The sequence below is a fragment of the Neophocaena asiaeorientalis genome, unplaced genomic scaffold, assembly GCF_003031525.2.
Source record: "Neophocaena asiaeorientalis asiaeorientalis breed wild unplaced genomic scaffold, Neophocaena_asiaeorientalis_V1.1 scaffold430, whole genome shotgun sequence".
NCBI classification, from domain to species: Eukaryota; Metazoa; Chordata; class Mammalia; order Artiodactyla; family Phocoenidae; genus Neophocaena; species Neophocaena asiaeorientalis.
The window spans coordinates 2,554,407-2,573,673 of NW_020173691.1; the positions used below are offsets into that span (position 1 = coordinate 2,554,407).

Consider the following 19,267-nt stretch of genomic DNA (forward strand, 5'->3'; position numbering starts at 1 on the left):
GCTCTTTGGGGGCACTTGGACTTGAAAAATGCAGGCAGAAGGGAAGGACGTCCCAAAGCTGGATAAAGCCAGCAAAGCTGGCTTCTGTTCCCTGGAGGGGTCACCTACTTTTTGGAACACCAGTAACAGGCAACAAAAAAGGAAAGAAGAGACCTTGAGATGTGGCTCTTTCTGTCTCTCTGATGCGTATTCACGGAGGGATAGTTTGCGGGGCTGACGTGACTGCTCGTGTCCCATCCACACACCAGGCTCCTCTGAGGGTGGTTAGAGTCCTGAGGATTCCAGTGTTTCGTGGACAGTAAGAGATCCTAGTCTCCCCTTGGGGTTCAGCTTCTGACTGAGATGCTGGGGGTCCCACACCCACCAATAGCAGAGTCTGGGAGAGGCAGCCACCAGCCCCGATTCCCAAAGGCAGCAGCCTGGGCTGCTCTTCAGCATCTGGGTCCAGGTGTGTGAATCACAGCCTTCCGGAGGACACAGAGGGAAAGGGTTGGGTATACGGGGCGGGGGGTGGGGGGTTCCATACGATGACTCCTACCCACCTCTACAATACCTTCACTGCTTCAACATCTGTATTCGATGGGCTCATCTCTAGGGGTGTTTTGTAAAGCAAATGGCCACTCCTTACTCGTGATGTTCAGATGTGTATGTCTGTGTGATCATACCTGCTCAAAGGGAATACCCATGTACTACTGTCATCGAAGGCTTTTATTTCCTCCTTGATCTGAAAAATAACATACTTAGAGGTGGGTAAGATATGATGAACAAAATTCAATGGTCAAATCCCTGCCCCTCGTTGAATTCAGTTCAACAAGATCTTGCATACTCAAGGGCTTGTACATTCAGGACCAAGGATGAATGCGAAAAAGCACGGTGAGGTAAGTCTTGAGAAACAGACCTCATGCAATTGTTAGGAAGATTAAAATGTGCTTGTTAACTTACTTTTTTTTAAAAGTTGGAATATGGTATGTGCAACATTAGTGTTTGTTTTAAAAAATGCAAACTAACGTATATCCAGAAAAACTCTAATTAGAAAAGATACATGTACCCCAGTGTTCATAGCAGCACTATTCACAGTAGCCAAGACATGGAAACAACCTAAGTGTCCACTGACAGATGAATGGATAAAGAAGATGTGGTACATATATACAATGGAATATTACTCAGCCATGAAAACAAATGAAATAGTGCCATCTGCAACAACATGAATGGACCTAGAGATCATCATACTTAAGTGAAGTAAGTCAGGCAGAGAAAGACAAATGTCATATGATATCACTTAAATGTGGAATCTAAAATATGATACAGATGGACTTATTTACAAAACAGAAATAAACTCACAGACATAGAAAACAAACTTATGATTACCAAAGGGGAAAGGGAGGGAGGGATAAATGAGGAATTTGGGATTAACAGATACACACCACTATGTATAAAATAGATGAACAACAAGGTCCTACTGTAGAGCACAGGGGACTATATTCAATATCTTATAATAAACTGTAATGGAAAAGAACATGAAAAGGAATATATATATACATATATATGTGTATAACTGAATCACTTTGCTGTACACCAGAAACTAACACAACATTGTAAATCAATTATAAACAGAGAGAAGAAAAAGGCAACAGGAATTATACAGCTCTAGGGCTGCAAAGAACCTTTAAAATCCTTTAGTAAAACTTGCCCACTTTAAGATCAGAAAATGATGCTCAAGGAGGTTAAGGTCAAGCTCACAGAGACAGAAGGACCATGTGGCCCTCTTGGTCTCCAGCCAGAAGTCAGACATATCTGATTATCACCTTGCTCCCAAGGAAAACCCCAGGCCAGAGGGTCTCTGCCCTGGCTCAAGCCAGAGTCACCAGGGGGCTTTAAAAATCTCCTCTGCCCAAACTGCAACTGGGACCCGGGGTGGGGATTGTTCCAGTGTGGGAAACACAGCCCAAGCTGATCTCTACACATTCCCTCCCACTCTAAGTCCACTTGTCTTCCTGCCGCGGGCTTTCAGGGGTGTTTTATTTACTGCGTGGATGCAGTGATGGAAAGGGCTCTGTGAGGCTGTACAGAAAGAAGCCCAAAGAAGCGTCCTCCAATTTGTCCTTTATATGAGAAGGGCCGAAGTTCTCTAGGGTTTGCCTTCACATGCTTCTGTTCTCTCTTTCTCAGCCCCTAAAAGTCTCTGTGGCAAATATTTCGAGTTACTGAGATGGAAACAAAAAAAGCAAATGTATAAGGAGATCTCCTCAAGTAAAGGCACTAACTCTGTTGGCAAATTCTTCAGGAATGTGACTGTATTACTGCTCCCTCCACCCAGGACTCCTGTCTCCCATGTGCTCATCATGTTAGCTTTTCGAAATCAGGACTAATTTATCTGAGGTCCTTGCTTGAGGCTCCTATCAAAGTGGGGTTGTCAGAAAAGCTCCCCAGATGAAAACGGGACCCCTTACTTGAAAGGCATGCCATAAAGGGATGAGGGGAGCCCCTTCAGTCCACCACATGCGTACAACACCGAGAGTAAACCCTAAGGTCAGCTATGGACTTTGGGCGACTATGATGTCAGTATAGGTCCATCCTTGGTAAAAAAAATAAATAAAATAAAAGTATCTCTCTAGTGAGTGATGTTGATAATGGGGGAGGCTACACGTGTGAGGGCAGGGTGTATATGGGAAATGGTCAACTAGAGATAAGAAGGATTGGTCAATTTTATTACTTTCAAACTTGATTGCTCTACGTTCCCAGAGTTCAAACACACTACACTAGACCAAAGGAAGCCGCTTTTTAAAATCTGTTTCATATTCTGAGTTACACAGTAAAAGTACAAAGTGCTTTGGGTCACAAAGAGTAAACGTTGCACAATGCATCCTCCTATCACTCTCTGATTCTGCAATAGATAATGGCCTGAATTTTTGTACCATGCTTAGGTTTGCTATATTTTTTATTATTAGTTGGTCTATGAAATATTTATCTGCATTATCATTTTACATTAATATTTAACAGAGTCCCACTGATTGGAAGGGTTATAGTTGTGTGATGGTACCACGCAGGCAGGTTAACTCATCAGGCCCTTAACTCTGTCTGTTTAAGTTAAGGGAGAATGACTCAGCAACATTAGCATCATTTTATAGCAAAGATTTTTTAATGTGCATTTCCAGAGGACTCTTCTATTCAAATAAGAGTATTCTACCTCATGCACTATTTCTGTAAGCCCATCCATCACAATGCGGGACCAAAACAACAAACAGACTTGGGGGCACAAGGTCACATAACATTAAAAAAAAAAAAAAAAAGACTCCACCCACTCAAATTGCCTAAGAGAATACGGTTAGGTTTACATCAGCCTTAGGTTCAGTTTAACAAGTTAGAGGTGAGCAAAAACTCTTAGTTGACAAGTTACAGAAAAGCAAAAATTCTTTAGCCGGGAATGGATTATCTTTTCTTCTTATTCCTCTGGTTCAAGATCTTAAACTAAAATTATTATCTTCTGTGGAGACAAATCAAGAAAAACTGTATTCCCTAAAAGAAAGTTTCTCAGAAAAGAATGGGCCAGTTACAGGAGTCCTGTGCAAGAATATCTGCTTCCTGGACTAATTTCTAATCAGTCTTTAGTAACTTGCATTATTAACACTGAGTCTAATTTCATTCGGCGTTTAACAAGTGTCTAATGACTCCACACTTCTGTACCCTCTGTTCATCTGCATGGGAAAGGAGAACAGGGGAGAAATAGCTGGGTTTACTGGGAATTTTGCTAATGAGGCTTGAGCCTCAAGCCCCAGACCCTTTCGAGACCCTGCACTTCATTTCGGTTTTGATATTTTCTTTTCTTAAAGAGCACCGTCAAATTTTATCCACTTCAGGTCACACGAAATCTAGGTTATTCCTGGGGAGAAATCAAGTCTCTTCTCTCAAGGAGCTGATGGTCTGAGAATGTTCTTTTTCTCCCATCCCCTCCATAACCCTTGCCCCCTCACCTCTCCTAAATCAGTGCTTCCTCAGGCACTGTTTGCACAAGATTCACCTGGGATGGTGCTGCCGACACAGTCACGGGCATATCACGATTCTGATGCAGGTTTCAGGTAAGTCCTGCTAATATCCCTCTGGGGATGAAGCATGACACTGATATTTCTGCCTCAGTTTCCCTAAATTTCCATACACTTTCTAGAGAGTGGCCAGAGTCACAGCGTGCAAATCATAATACCACGCAATTCAACAATATTTCTTGGATGAATGCAAACAATACTTAGTTCCTCATTCAAAATTATTACCACAGTATAAAATCCAAACTCCTCGGCATGCTGGCCTTCAGGCAGCTCCAGGTCCACCCTCCTTCTGCCGCTTCTCCTTTACCCCCAGTGTCCCTATGATTCTGAAATGCTCCCAGGCACCCTTAATATAATGGCCTGTCGTGCTTTGAGGCTTCCTAACTGGTGGCCTCCTTTACCCACCATGACCCTCACTCTCCTTCGTCAGCACACACAGCTACGCAGCATGGCTTCTGGGTAGCTTGATTTGACCCCTCTCTGACCCCACACCCCCCTTCTCCAGGCAGATTTAGGCATCCCTACTTCTAAGCATCCTTGGCACCTGATAAGCAGTGCGTTAAAGTACTCCTCACGCTGGGCTGTCGTTGCCTCCTAGCCATTCTTCTCCTGTTGGGAAATTCTGAAGGGCAGGATCTGTATCTTTTTATCTCTGTATCCAGGGCTCTTATTATGGACCACAGTGCCCGGCCCATGATAGATGATCAATTTAAAAACATTTTTTAAAAATGTAGAGAGGAATTAAAGAAATTAGATAACAAACAACAGGATAATATCAACAAGTAGACAACTTCTGTATACTTTGCTATTTTTTTCATTATCAAGTAATATGAAGTACCTCCATGTGCACGGATTTATACTAGCCTCCATGCAAAGGTTTACCCTAAAAGGCAACTTTTACCAGCAAATAGGGGCACATTTCACTCACACAAAAAAAGTGTGGTCACCCAAGGGAGCAAAGAATTGATAAGGTATTCAAGAGCCTCTCCCCTCAGAGTTAACTACTTGGAATCTCTAGACTGGAACCATGACCTCTGCTCCTCAGAAGCTGGAGTTGCAAGTTTTGGGTTCTCATCCAAAGCCACCACTTCCACGCCTAACAAGTTGTGTAACACCTGCAAGCTTCTGTTTCCTTATTGAAAAGGAGAAAATAGTACAGACTTCACAGCCTGTAGGCTTTGATCCTAAGGATCGAATTAAGTAATTTGCATGAAGCCATTCATTGGTTCTGTGCCTGACACCCAGTAAACACCCAGCAAATGGTATTTGTTGTTGTTATTTCCAGGGCTTACAAAGTTGAGCTGACTCCCAATGTTTAATATGATCCCTGGTCCTTCTCATTACAGAGCAACACCCGGCTATATGTATTTCTTGTACAGATCGCAGGTTACAACTTGGCTCTGATGTGGCTGACCTTTTATGGCTACAAGGGGCTGAGTCTTTGGAGGGTGGAAATTTCTAGTTTCAACTACATAGGGGAGTATATGGGTCCTCTAGGAGAGAACTCAGGCCAAGCATGGAATGTCCCCAGGTCCTGGTTCACAGGCAGATCTCCTATATCCTCCTGGGGCTCCACTTTGGGGTCTGGGGCTTCCGGAAGTCTCAAATATTTGAGCACCCCTGGATGCTACAGGAAAAGGAGAGATGGCTGTTCTCTTCATCTTTTTTTTTTTTTTCCCGTTAGTTATCTCTGAGCTATGATTAGACATTCTAGCCTTGTCCCAGACTTGCTACAATTTGGAGTTGCCATTGCTTGCTTTGGGGCCTGAGCACTGAAGAGAGTGAACAGCGCCCCCTGAGGCCAGCGAGGTGATGGCCCCAGTAATAAGTGAACAACTCCACACAAGGCGAAGGTGATCTTTGGAGGAGAGCCTCCCCAGCTGCCAACCTCAGAGGGTCGGACTTGGCACTGCCTAAGGAGCACACCTGGGCATCAAGCGTAAAAGCAGCAAGCTGCTTACCTCCTCAAAGGCACTGCTGCCTGCCACCACGATATTTGGCCTGAAATTGTCCATTTTCACTTTCTTCTCCAGCCTGGTATTCAGATCTGCCAGGGAGGCTTCTGAGAGGACCATGATGGGGCTGCAGTCCGGGTAGGCCACCTGTGCCAAGGACACACCATGATCATGCCTCGCTGCCCACGGAATGGCTCAGACCAACTGCACAACTAAGCAAAATCCAGAAGCAAAACCACCTGAGTGCAGAAGGGGAGAGTGGTGCTCAGGAAGGATAGGTGACACTGAGGGCTTGGAAACGGCCAAGTCAGGGTTCCTGCCCACCCTGGACACAGGTGGAGCTCCTCATCCACACACTGAAGGCAGCAGCCAGGCTCAGGTCCAGTGTTACCCTCCAGCCACATCTCTTGTTCTTCCTCAGGCGCCCAGCAGTGAGCCCCTTGCCACATCATCAACACCACCAGACAGGGCAAGGGTCTCCTGCCAATCAGCTATACTCTAGCCATGATTTCCTTCAGCAGCACCATTCACTCACATGCATTTATTAAGCACCAACTGTATATTAGGCACTGTCCTAGATGGGGAAATAGCAGTGAACACAGCAGATCAAAACCCCTGCATTCAAGGAACTTTTCGTTCAGGGATCGTGAGGAGAGACTTCCCGAGGTGCATTTTGAACCTCATCTCACAGCAGAATGAAAGGCTTTGGCTTGGGGGCTGTAGCTGACACAGGAGAAGGTGACTTCTCAGCCCCGGAAACAACCACACCCCACTGGCTGTGAAGGGAGGACTTGGAGAAAGTCTGCTTCTGTGCTTTTAGGAAACCTGAATTTAGTCCCAATCAAACTTCACTTTTGCCTCCCAGCCCATCCTCTCCTGAGTCCCCATCTCCCCGGGAGTCACCCCTGGCTTCTCCCTCCACAGTTCCTCCCATATTCCATCCTCCATGCATCCTGGAGAGGCCACCAGGCTCTCATCCACTTCCCTCTCCATCCCTGATACCTGCCCAGGGAGCACCCTCAGTACCACTCCCCTGGACCATCTCTACACTTTCCTAACTGGGGCCCCAAGAGAGGCTCTCTGTGGACCCAGAAGGAAGCCAGAAGTGAAGGCAAGCTCACCTGGTACTTCTGGCCAACAGAAGGGAAAATTTTGCTTGATGGTCTTCCCTTCATGTTCTTTTCAAACTGAACCAGCCTGAAAGCTTCTGTTTTCAAGAAGTTGGTGAACCACTGAGCAGCCTCGTCACCACAGTCCCTGCCCTGGATGTCAAGACCAAACACCCTGGAAGGGTCACAGAGAGCAGTGAGGTTACTTTCTTCATCAACACACCGAGTGATGGGGTCAAGAGGGAAGTGCTGCTGGGACCTGACTCTCCCAGAAGACCAGTAAGTGGTCTGTGGGCCAAAGCTGGGCAGAAACAGAGGGGGAGGGAGCAGGGAAGAGCTTGTCAAACCCTAATAGGCTTGTAACTCACACAGATCTCGTTGAAATGCAGATTCTGGTTCAGGAGGTTGGGCTGGAGCCTGAGATTCTGCATTCCTAACAAGTTACAGGCTGCTGGTCCACGGACCACACTTTGAATAGCAAGGATTTAGGTTACTTTCAGAAGGGGAGAAGAACGGTGGTGTGGTAAAGGCACTCTGAGCTTGGAGTGTGGTAAAGGCACCCTGAGCTTGGAGTCTGGCAAGACCTGGTTAAAATTGGAACTCTGGGGCTTCCCCGGTGGCGCAGTCGTTGAGAGTCCGCCTGCCGATTCAGGGGACACGGGTTCGTGCCCCGGTCCGGGAAGATCCCACATGCCGCGGAGCGGCTGGGCCCGTGAGCCATGGCCACTGAGCCTGCGCGTCCGGAGCCTGTGCTCCGCAACGGGAGAGGCCACAACAGTGAGAGACCCGCATACCGGAAAAAAAAAAAAAAATTGGAACTCTGCCATCTCTAGTCTGTGACTTTTAGCAAATCATTAAACTCCTCTGACCTTCTGTCTCCAGTTGTAAATTGGAGATAATAATATACCACCTGCCTCACACGGTGGACACAGATTCCACCAGATAACAAAGTGGTCTTCAAGGATATTTTGCTTGAGTGTCCCCAAAAGATACAAGCTATGTACCCCTCACAGAATTACAAGTTGGCATGTAAACTTTTTTTTTTTTAAGTTGAAATATAGTTGATTGATAATATTGTGTTAGTTTCAGACGTGCAGCAAGTGATTCCGTTTTATATATACTTTTTCAGATTATTTTCCATTATAGTTTATACACATTTTTTTAAGATTTATTTATTATTTATGTATTTAATTTATCATTTTATTTTTGGCTGCATTGGGTCTTAGTTGCGTTGTGGTGTGTGGGCTCCTCTCTAGTTGTGGCGCGTGGGTTTTCTCTTCTCTAGTGGTGGCGCGCAGGCTCCAGCACGCGTGACCTCGGTAGTTGTGGCACATGGGCTTAGTTGCCCTGTGGCATGTGGGTCTTAGTTCCCTGACCAGGGATCGAACCTGAGTCCCCTGCATTGTAAGGCGGATTCTTTACCACTGGACCACCAGGGAAGTCCCCATACAAGATACTGAATATAGTTCCCTGCACAGTAAATCTTTGTTGCTTATCGATTTTATGTACCATAGTTTGTATCTATTAATCCCACGCTCCTAATTTTTCCCTCTCCCCCTCACTTTCCCCTTGGTAACAATGTTTGTTTTCTATGTCTGTGAATCTGTTTCTGTTTTGTATGTAGATTCCTTTGTATTATGTTTTAGATTTCACACATACATGTCAGCATATAATATTTGTCTTTCTCTGTCTTACTTCAGTCAGTATGATATTCTCTAGGTCTTTTCATGTTTTTTATAAGTTTAATTTGTTATGAAAGATTAAATTTCCATTGAATTATAAACATTAACATTTAAAATAAAATTGTATCATAATTTAAATATTATGTCTTAGTATTATAAATATATAAAAATTATATTAAATAAAATAAAATTATGCTTTTAAAAGCATGCAATGGAATCCCAATGCCAGGCTAGTTTGATATCTATTTTTAAAAACAATCTTTTTTTTAAAATAAATGATTAAGGGCTTCTTTTATGGTCCACATTTTAAAAATTATTTTTAACTTTTTTCCCAGTTTTATTGAGACATAATTGACATACGTAAGTTTAGGGTGTAAAGCATAACGACTTGACTTACATATATTGTGAAATGATTACAAGTTTAGTCAGCAGTCATCATCTCACATTTTTTTTAAGTTTTTTTCCTTATAATGAGAACTCTGAGGATGTGCTGTGTTAATAGATGGAATGGAAGAAGTTGAGTTATAATAATTACACTCATCCTTTGAACCCTTCTGTGATTTTTGGCACTTAATAATCATTCATCAAAAAGTCTTTTTAAATAATTTATCAGCAACTTTGATTAGAGGCTCCTTAATCTTAGCGTAAGACAAAGACTTTGAACCACTATCTTGTAGAATGACTTTACCCCATCACTGGAGACATTCTCCTTTATCAACACCAGTATATTTTATTGTTTGGGCCCCATAGGTTTTTCCCCTCCCAGAGCAGCGCTCCCTACTAAGACATGGGGAGGACAAGCCTTTCATCTGTACAAAGGGGAGGTGGAGAGGAGAACTTGCCCCCTGCAGCTAAGATCACTGTTGGAGGGAGAACCTATGGGATTTGAGGATCTGGAAATTGATTCCCTTACCCGCCCTCTGGTACCACAGGAAGTGTTTGCACCTCTCTGTGTGAGTGCTTCTCCCAGCTTGAAGGCTCCTGGGGTGATGTATGTGAGGGAATCCAAGGTGGACTGTGGACCCCGAGGCCCACAGTCCTGGTCTGACTGCTACACACGCCTCATTCTCTGACAACCTAGCCCACCTACTGTCAAATCTCCGTGCTGTTCTTCTGATGTTTCTTGGCCTTTTCCTTCTCTCTAAACCCCCTTCTTGGAGCTGCTGTTTGGCCTCGGTCCCCCTGCCGTCTCATAGTCCTCTCTCTCAGAGCCTTCAGCCTTTCCCCTAAAACTCTCCTCAACCAACCAGTCTACTATCTCACACAGATCCGATTGCACCGTTCATCAGCTCCTTAAGTATCTGTTCCTGGGCTGAGCACTTCCCTCAACCCCTTCACCAGAGCCCTCGTGTATAAGTGCACACACTTCTACCCTCAGCTTCCATCCACTCAGATAAGCCTAGTGTGGGCATTTTGAAAAGTAGAAAGCACCCAGTGGGGCAAGGGAAAACTGATTATCCAGTGCCCCTTCCCACTACTGAAACATATCCCTCCCCTAATCCTTCCTCCCTCCTACCCCTGCAGCAGACTCTATCCCTCTGCCATTCCACCTTCTTCAGTTCTCTCAGAATTTGGGAATTCCCTGGCAGTCCAGTGGTTAGGACTCAGCACTTTCACTGCCGTGGGCCCAGGTTCTATCCCTGGTCAGGGAACTAAGATGTCATAAGCCATGCGATGTGGCCAAAAAAGAAAAAAGAGTTCTCTCAGAATTTTATGCAAAGTACTTGCTTCCACATTCTGATACAAAATGTTCCATCATCCACAGCCCATAAAAAAAAACTGAATCTCCATGCGTGGGTACAATAGAACTAACATTAGTTAGTAATTTACTAATCCATAAAGTAAAATAACTTACTAAAAATACTTAAGAAGACATAAAAGTTTGAATGGATTTTATAAAGAAAATCCAGGCAGTTTTACTGGAAATTTCCACCAATGATCAAAGAATAAATACTACCAAAGATAAACAGAAAAAAAAAATTTAATTGTCATCTAAAATAGGAACAAAAAGTTAAGATATTTAGGACTAAATCTAACAAAAGATGTACAATTCTATTATAGAGAAAATTATAAAACTTTTTTTAAATTTTTTAATTTAATTTTATTTTTTATACAGCAGGTTCTTATTAGTTATCTATTTTACACATATTAGTGTATATATGTCAATCCCAATCTCCCAATTCATCCCACCACCACCCTACCCCGCCCCGCTTTCCCCCTTGGTGTCCATACATTTGTTCTCTACATCTGTGTCTACATTTCTGTCTTGCAAACCGGTTCATGGGTACCATTTTTCTAGATGCCACATATATGTGTTAATATTCGATATTTGTTTTCCTCTTTCTGACTTACTTCACTCTGTATGACACTCTCTAGGTCCATCCACATCTCTACAAATGACCCAATTTCGTTCCTTTTTATGGTTGAGTAATAGTCCATTAGGATGATGCCCATTCCAGCCCGTGTGAGGTGATACCTCATTGTAGTTTTGATCTGCATTTCTCTAATAATTAGTGATGTTGAGCAGCTTTTCATGTGCCTCTTGGCCATCTGTATGTTTTCTTTGGAGAAATGTCTATTTAGGTCTTTTGCCCATTTTTTGATTGGGTATAAAACTTTTCAAAGAAGTAAAATAAGATATAAATAAGTGGATAGGAGCTTCCCTGGTGACACAGTGGTTAAGAATCCACCTGCCAATGCAGGGGACACGGGTTCATTCCCTGGTCCGGGAAGATCCCACATGCCGTGGAGGAACTAAGCCCATGGGCCACAAATACTGAGCCTGTGCTCTAGAGCCTGCAAGCCCCAACTACTGAACCTGCATGCTACAACTACTGAAGCCCGCGCATCCAGAGCCCATGCTCTGCAACAAGAGAAGCTACCGCAATGAGCAACCCGCGCACCGCAACAAAGAGTAGCCCCCACTCAGTGCAACTAGAGAAAGCCCATGCACGGCAACGAAGACCCAACACAGCCAAAATAAATAAATTAAATAAATTAAAAAGTTCCTGTCTGAAACAGTTTAAGGTAAAAACTTGCAATTGTGTGGGCCACTTCGATCTTAAACTAAGATGTTTCTTTCTAACAAGCTGAAAACGGTTTCAATAAAAAGCTTGAAAAAAGAAACGAAAAGTCTACAATTCAGTAAATTAGTCATTAAAAAAAAGATATAAATAGAGACATCGCTGGTGGCACAGTGGATAAGAATCCAACTGCAAATGTGGGGGACACAGGTTCGATCCCTGGTCTGGGAAGATCCCACATGCCGTGGAGCAACTAAACCCATGAACCACAAATACTGAGTCTGCGCTCTAGAGCCCACGAGCCACAGCTACTGAACTTGCCTGCTACAACTACTGAAGCCTTCATGCCCAGAGGCCATGCTCCGCAACAAGAGAAGCCACCACAATGAGAAGCTCACACACCACAACAAAGAGTAGCCCCTGCTCGCCGCAACTAGAGAAAGCCCGTGCGCAGCAACGAAGACCCAATGCAGCCAAATAAATAAATAAATAGATAAATGGGGAGGAAAATGACATAAGTAAGTGGGGAAAGGTAACACGTTCATGGATAGGGAGGCTCTATGCAACAAAGATGATATTAACTATGTAAGCACTAACATTTATTTAAGTGCCTGAGATGATCCAGGCACAGTTGAAATAAATAAATAAATAAATATATATATGAATTCATTTCAATTTTCTCTAATTGAGCTTCAAGTTCAATTCAATACAATTCCAATCAGATGGAACACAATCTCCAGTCAGGAGATACAGGTGGTAACGTCTCCACTAATGCCCTTGTTTGCCTGGCAATTCTGAATAGAAGTCCATCCTACTTGAATAAAAGGAGACAAATCCTAAAGATTGGCCCTTTGTATCCTCTCTATATTTGTATTCATCATGACTTTTTCCTTTTTATATTTTTGATGCTTTGACATCTTGGGACTTGGTGATGCTGAAGGAACTACCCCTCCCAGGGCTAGTCAATTCCTAGAGATAGTAAAACACTAGGCTTTCATAGGCAAACCAGACAATCCAGAGCCCTCACCCCTTGTCCGTACCGTTGTGCTTTTATACCCTGGCCACTGTCCCCTACTCTAATCACCCAGGACCAGGTACCAGAAAACTAGGGACAGCCCATCTGCCCCAGAGCCAATTTTCCCACAGCCTGTAGAAACCAGAATAAAGACTCGTGTTCACATTTTCCCCTGCCCTCTCTGCCTCCTGACCGACCTGGTATTTCCCCATGTGGCCCTGCATGGTATGAGCCTCCTGTTTCTAGGGATCTGTGAATATAAAAAGCTTCTTTCTTCATGACAGTCATTTCTGTATCTGCATGTCTTGCCATATCTGATGAAAGCAAATCTAAATATCCTTAATGCAATATTCTGCTTCACCCACTCATACCTGACCCCTGGCTTGATCCCAACATAGACTAGACTTCTCTTAAGTATTTCCTTTACCAGTCTCATCATCTAGCATGCAAAATGTAGCAAGGCAGAGTACAGGGTGGAACCTAAAGGGAAATCAGTTGTCACAGATCCCCAGAGGCCCCCAAGCAGAGCACCTGCAGTCATGGATCTTGTTTGAAGAACGTGGCTTGCTCGGCAAAACCAGCTGGTCCATGCCTGGTGCCCTGAGGATAAGGCAATCATCCTCATAGGTAGTGGAGACCAGCACGAGGCGAGGCTCCTGCCGGGCAGTCACCATGTGTCCACCTTCCTTAATCACCAGCCAAAACCTGCCAAGAAACAAACAAGGGCACATCAGAAAATCTTCTACCACCCTCTCCATAGCTTCCCTCTAGCTTTCTATTTCATCAAAACCCTCCCTCTGCCCCAACTCAGGACCCAACAATTTTTTCCAGACAGTATCCAGGTCTAGCCAAATTTGGGGGGTCCAAAATTCTTTGGCTGTTTGGTACAAACAGCCCTGGAAAAGAACATCTGGCCAATGTATGAAAATCCCCAGTCCTGAAAATCCTTCTGGTGAGGCTGGTGTAGGGACCTTCTCAACTGCTGGGGCAACTACTTTGCTTACTTTGGGTCTTTGCTTTGGTCAGAGACTCCCCTGAGCCTGTCTCTGGTTGAAGCAGAATGTCTTCCAGGTCTTTTTGCTGTGGAACAAGATGCGGTTGACCAACTAATGGCCCAAGCAGACTGAAACTCTAGACAAAGGTCTTGAATGTTTGTGACTCCAGTGGATGCAATCCAGCCTCTGCTGGGTTTAAATTGCTGGGGCGTGTGGACCCTGATCAGGAAACCCCTAAACAGCCTTTCTTCTTCATACACACATTAAAACTTATATAATGTTATAAGCCAATATTACCTCCATTTAAAAAAAAAGAAAATATATCTATACAATGGAATATCATTCAACCATAAAAAAGAAGGAAATCCTGCATTTTGTGACAACACAGATGAAACTTGAGGGTGTTGCAATAAGAGAATAAGTCAGACAGAGAAAGACGAATACTGTATGATCTCACTTGTAAGTGAAATATAAAAAGGGGGGAACTGCTAGAAACAGAGAGTAGATTGGTGGTTGCCAGGAGTTGGGGGTGGAGGAAATGGGTGAAGGTGGTCAAAGAGGGAAAAGAGATCCTAAGAGGAAACATTTCTGGAGATGTAATGTACATTATGGCAACTATAGTTAATAATACTGTACGGCAGGGGTCCTCAACCCCCGGGCTGTGGACTGGTACCAGTCTGTGGCCTGTTGGGAACCAGGCCGCACAGCAGGAGGTGAGTGGCGGGCTAGTGAGTGAAGCTTCACCTGCCGCTCCCCGTCGCTCCCCGTCGCTCCCCGCCGACCGCATTACCGCCCGAACCATCCCCCCCCACAACCCCCATCAGTGGAAAAACTGTCTTCCACGAAACCAGTCCCTGGTGCCAAAAAGGTTGGGAACCGCTGTTGTATGGTCTACTTGCAAGTGGCTAAGAGAGAAAAGTCTCAGATGCTCTTACCATAACAACAAAGCAGAAATTATGAGAGGTGAAGGATGTGATCACTAATCTTATCATGGGAGTCATTTCACAATATATGTGGGCATCAAATCATCACATTGCACACCTGAAACGCACACAGTGTTCTATGTCAATTATATCTCAATAAAGCTGAAGAAGAAAGAAATTCATGCAAATCATGTGTTAGATAGGAACTCCATTCACCTTCTAGAGAGCACCTCCCTCCACCCCCGTTCTAGGCTCAACTTTCACACGTTGTGTATCACATCCAAGGGGACAGTGGGGTGCGGGGTGAGCTGAAGAATGGAATGGGAGGCTGACCTGCTTAGGTTGGCTAGGCTCTTATCAATAGTAGAGCATGTATTTGGGGTGACACCGCACAAATGATTTGATGACTAAGAAAGAAAAACGTGCCACCCCTAGGGGAAAGGAGTTTCAACGTCGCTATTCTAGACAGAGCAAGTGCAGTGGGTGAGGAACTCTGCGGGCTCTGATGAGTGAGCCACCACTGAACGCTGGGGCCTCCCACATGTGAGCAGGATAGAAGGGACAGCCCCTTCCAGAAGGAGGGAGATATTTCAAAATATGACTGGAGCCAGATGGAACGTTCACAATAACCTGGTGAGGACATCTGCTATTATCACAGCACAGGGAACCCAGGGTCTCCTGACCCTGGCAGGTAATCTGCCCTCTGGAACCTCCCAGTCAGGCAACCTATCCCTGTCAAGGTTCTGGATAACTCCCCTCCCCTGCAACCAAGCCAGCAGACAGGGGCTGGGTCCTGAGCCCTGCTAACTGGCATGTGCGTTGGTGCGAGGGTACAGCGGCAGGGATGGTGAGAGTGCAAAGGCATTTTAGGAATTGCCGTGGCTACCTTTCCCAGGAGTTGAGGATGCTGGACAGTAGTAGGTCTCCGACCCTCTGAGGAGGCCACCTTTTTCTTTCTAGGGATCTCTGGTTCCCAGGGTTCTCTAGCCTGTTCACCTATGGGGTGAGGGTGGGTTGTGTGACCCAGGGATTTCCTTTCTACTTTGTTACAGCCCTATTCCCTCAGGCCTGGGCCCCGTTCCTTATTTCCAGCCTCATCCTTGGATGCAGAGCCCTGGATGACCCTGTTCGATGAACTCCACCAAAGTCTGCACTTGAACTTCCAACATGGCCCGTCCCCCTCTGAGACAAGGCTCGCCCTGAGAGCTGCACATGACCAGATACATGTCCAGACAGGAGACACCCCCCACCCCCCCACCCCGCCATGGCCCATTGTTTCTGACAGTCAGCCCCCTCCGTGGGCTGAGTCTTCTCACCTGCCGTCCATCCCCCAACTTTAGCCCTTCACTCTGTCTCCCAAGCCACGCCTCCAGCTCCTGCCTCTTGTATAATCACCTGGGGGTTAAGCCCTGGGACGTAGCAGGAGAAGTGGTGGCTAGAGGTTCTGTGCTAATCCTGCAATGGAAGGGGCAGGTGGCAACTTGCAAGCAGGCCAACACTGCGGTAGGATGAAGACCACAATAAAAGATGCAGAGGTGGGCTTCCCTGGTGGCGCAGTGGTTGAGAGTCCGCCTGCCGATGCAGGGGACACAGGTTCGTGCCCCGGTCCGGGAAGACCCCAAAGGCCCGCATACAGCAAAAAAAAAAAAAAAAAAAAAGATGCAAAGGTACCATCGGCAACATACCCCAGCCAGCCGCCCCCATCACCCTGTAACTGGGATGATGATAGTTTTCACCTCTTGCACACAAATGATGCCCAGGGAATGAATAATGACCTCTGTTCTGCCAGATCGGAAAGAAAGGATATGTCTGGAGTGTGGATTTTTTCACCACCCATTTTTTCTCGTCTGCAACCCTGAAAGCCAGCACATTTGTTTTACAAAGAAAACATGAGTATGTGGTGTGAAGAGCAGTGCAGAGACCAGAGCTCAGAGTCTCTAAAAGAACAGCAATGCCACCCCTGAACAACCAACAGCCATGTTCAGGAAGCAGAGTCCAAGACAGCTGGAAAGTCTCATTTCTAAACTGGCAAACTGGCCTGGGAAGTAGGAATGACTGAGCTGGAAAAGGGGGGAAAACAGGACCCCTACCACAGAGAGCTGGAGGGTAAGGGCAGGAGGGAATGACACTCATGTCTCCAAGAGTTAATAGTCTATGCAGAAGAAATGAAGGGCTGGATTTATCAATGGGCGAGTCATACATGGTTGCTGAGGAAAGTGAGGGTTTACAAGGTCAGGGAGGGCAGCCATGCCCTCCCAGCACCTGTACCAAGCAGCCAGTGTTAGCCTTCTGCTGGATGGACTTGAGCTCAAAGCTCAGAGCTCTCAGGCCAAGCATTCGCACAAAGATGCTAAAGGCTTTGAGCAAAATCGCTCTAGAAATTTAAGGCACAGAGCGCTTAGAGAGGACGCTCTCGGCTTCTTAGAGCAGTTCCAAAGACACAGATTCAAATTGGAAATAAATAAAGGCAGGCTTTTCCTGCATTCTAGACTATTTGTAGTTTTGTGGTTGAACTCTCAAGTTGAGAGAATAACAGCATTTAGCAGAGTTCTTTCCAGCTTGCTTTCGAGTTTCAATTATCCTTTAATAAATAAAATCTAGATTTGATAAGGTCTTGGAGATCATCAAGTTCAACCTCTTTTGCAAATGTAAAAAAAAAAAAAAATGAGGCTCAGAGAGGTTACGTGACTTTGCCTGAAGTCTCCTGATCCCTGGCACAACCCTTGCCCTTGTAAATCACATGCTGATTTTACAGGAGGGGCATGAGTGCTGCACTCAGAGATCTGAGTTCAAGTCCCTCCAGCACATAATGGTCTTGTGATCCTGGGTGAGATACTCATTCTTTCTGATACTGTTACCTTATTTGCAAAGTGGACACAATACCTAGCCCACAAGATCGTTCTGAGGCTTAAATTACATCATCTGTTGCAAGGACTTAGTTAAGCATCTTTTGCCTATGAACCGTTGAATAAAAGTTTATTCCATCGCTTTTCCCTGCCTCATCCCAGTCTCCATACCACACCACCCCATCCCAAGCATTTATTGTTCAAAACAAGGGGAAGTTGATACAGTTCCATCTACTTTCAGATGCCCACAGAAGCAGAAAAGCAAAGGACAAATATTCTCTTTCCATGGAAGCAAGAGTCACAGCAAAGTAGTGACCACGAGCAGGGGGAGAGCAACAGTTATTCTGATGAAAAGAGGAAACACAGATAAGAACTGAATCTCTCTGTGAAATAACCTCAGTCCTTCACATGAGGAAGGAAGGAGCACAAGTCCATTTTCTCTGGGTGTGCATCCTGAGAATCTACCTCTTCACTCTGCCTGAGGTCTTCCCAGCAGTCAGCAGCCTTTTCTAAGCCTTCACACTTGAATAGGCTTGAAAGATGCTCTTATTCTTAATGGTCACAGAGAAAACCCTCTCATGATGGCATCAGAATCACCTGGGGAGATTTAAACACCTCCCCCCCCACATGAGTTTGCTTCACTCTTGGTGATTCTGAGTCCGTAGGTCTGGGATGGGAATCTCAGGAAATTGTAGTCTTAAAAAAACTCTCCAGGATTAGAAATCTGAAGTGAAAGGGGATGGAAAATGCCCCACGAGTTACATGGTCTGCACACACAGCGGTGCTCTACAGCAAGCTGAAGTCTTTCAGTGTCGCGGGAGCGCACATTTCTTTAAGAGGACTGCAGTCTTCAGAGAAGAGAGAACACACGTGTCCTGGAGTGAACTCAGGACAGCAAACAGCCTCTCTAGAAGGCTCCCTGAACGACCAATTTGCAAACCTCCCTCCCGCTAGACACAGGACCGCAGCTAATCCATCCAAGCCAAACAGGAAAGCACCTTCATCCTAAGGAAGCAAAGAAGGAGGTTCCCTTCTTCCTTGTTCACTCTTTTCAGGGTTTAGCATCCTTCTCTGTCGAGGGTGCTTTCCCCGTATCTAGCTGCACCATTCTGTGTCCATGAGCATGTGTCTGTGGACTCACCTTTGGGGGGAGAAAAATGACAGGGCACCTTTTCTTTCCTGAGGGAGGAGGATGAAATTTCTATGTGCCAGGCCCTGTGTAGGTAGGGACTTTAGAGTTCTTCACTGAAAAGCACCCTGCCTCTGGGGGGAGGGGACACACTTTTGTTTTAATGGCAAGTATTATATGCACAGTCTACCTGTCACCTCCTCTCCCCAAAGGAAGACTTCGCTCTGCTCATTCTGTATCAAAGTGGGTCAGGCCCCCCACCGCCTGCGTCTCCCAAGCACCTTTCCCAGCACCGGAAGCTGTGAGGGCCAAGCCCCAGCAAGGCCAAAGCCAGTGTCCTTGAATAAGACTTGGTTTCAACATTGCTCCCATCTACCCACTAGTGCCAATAACGTTTTCTTTTTCTATGATTGTGCTCATACTAAGAATCAGAAAGCTTAGAACTAGAAAGAGCCTTGGAGATAACCGGTCGGACCCTGTCCTTTTACAGAGCCTCTCCTCCAGGGGGCGGGGGGCAGAGGCTTTGTAACCGAGCAGGACTCTCCGAGGC

At 45.4% G+C, this 19,267-nt stretch overlaps 1 protein-coding gene across 1 annotated transcript in view; it reads right to left on the reverse strand.

The window, feature by feature from the left end:
* Positions 1 to 19,267, reverse strand: part of LOC112403122 (mitochondrial amidoxime reducing component 2) — a 32,432-nt gene that overhangs the window by 12,202 nt on the left and 963 nt on the right. Inside the window, exons 2-4 of the mRNA XM_024750455.1 lie at positions 13,356 to 13,529; positions 7,117 to 7,279; positions 6,002 to 6,142 (exon numbers count right to left, since the gene is read on the reverse strand). Coding sequence (XP_024606223.1) covers positions 6,002 to 6,142; positions 7,117 to 7,279; positions 13,356 to 13,498 — 447 coding nt within the window. The 5' untranslated portion in view covers positions 13,499 to 13,529. The remainder of the gene's footprint in view (positions 1 to 6,001; positions 6,143 to 7,116; positions 7,280 to 13,355; positions 13,530 to 19,267) is intronic.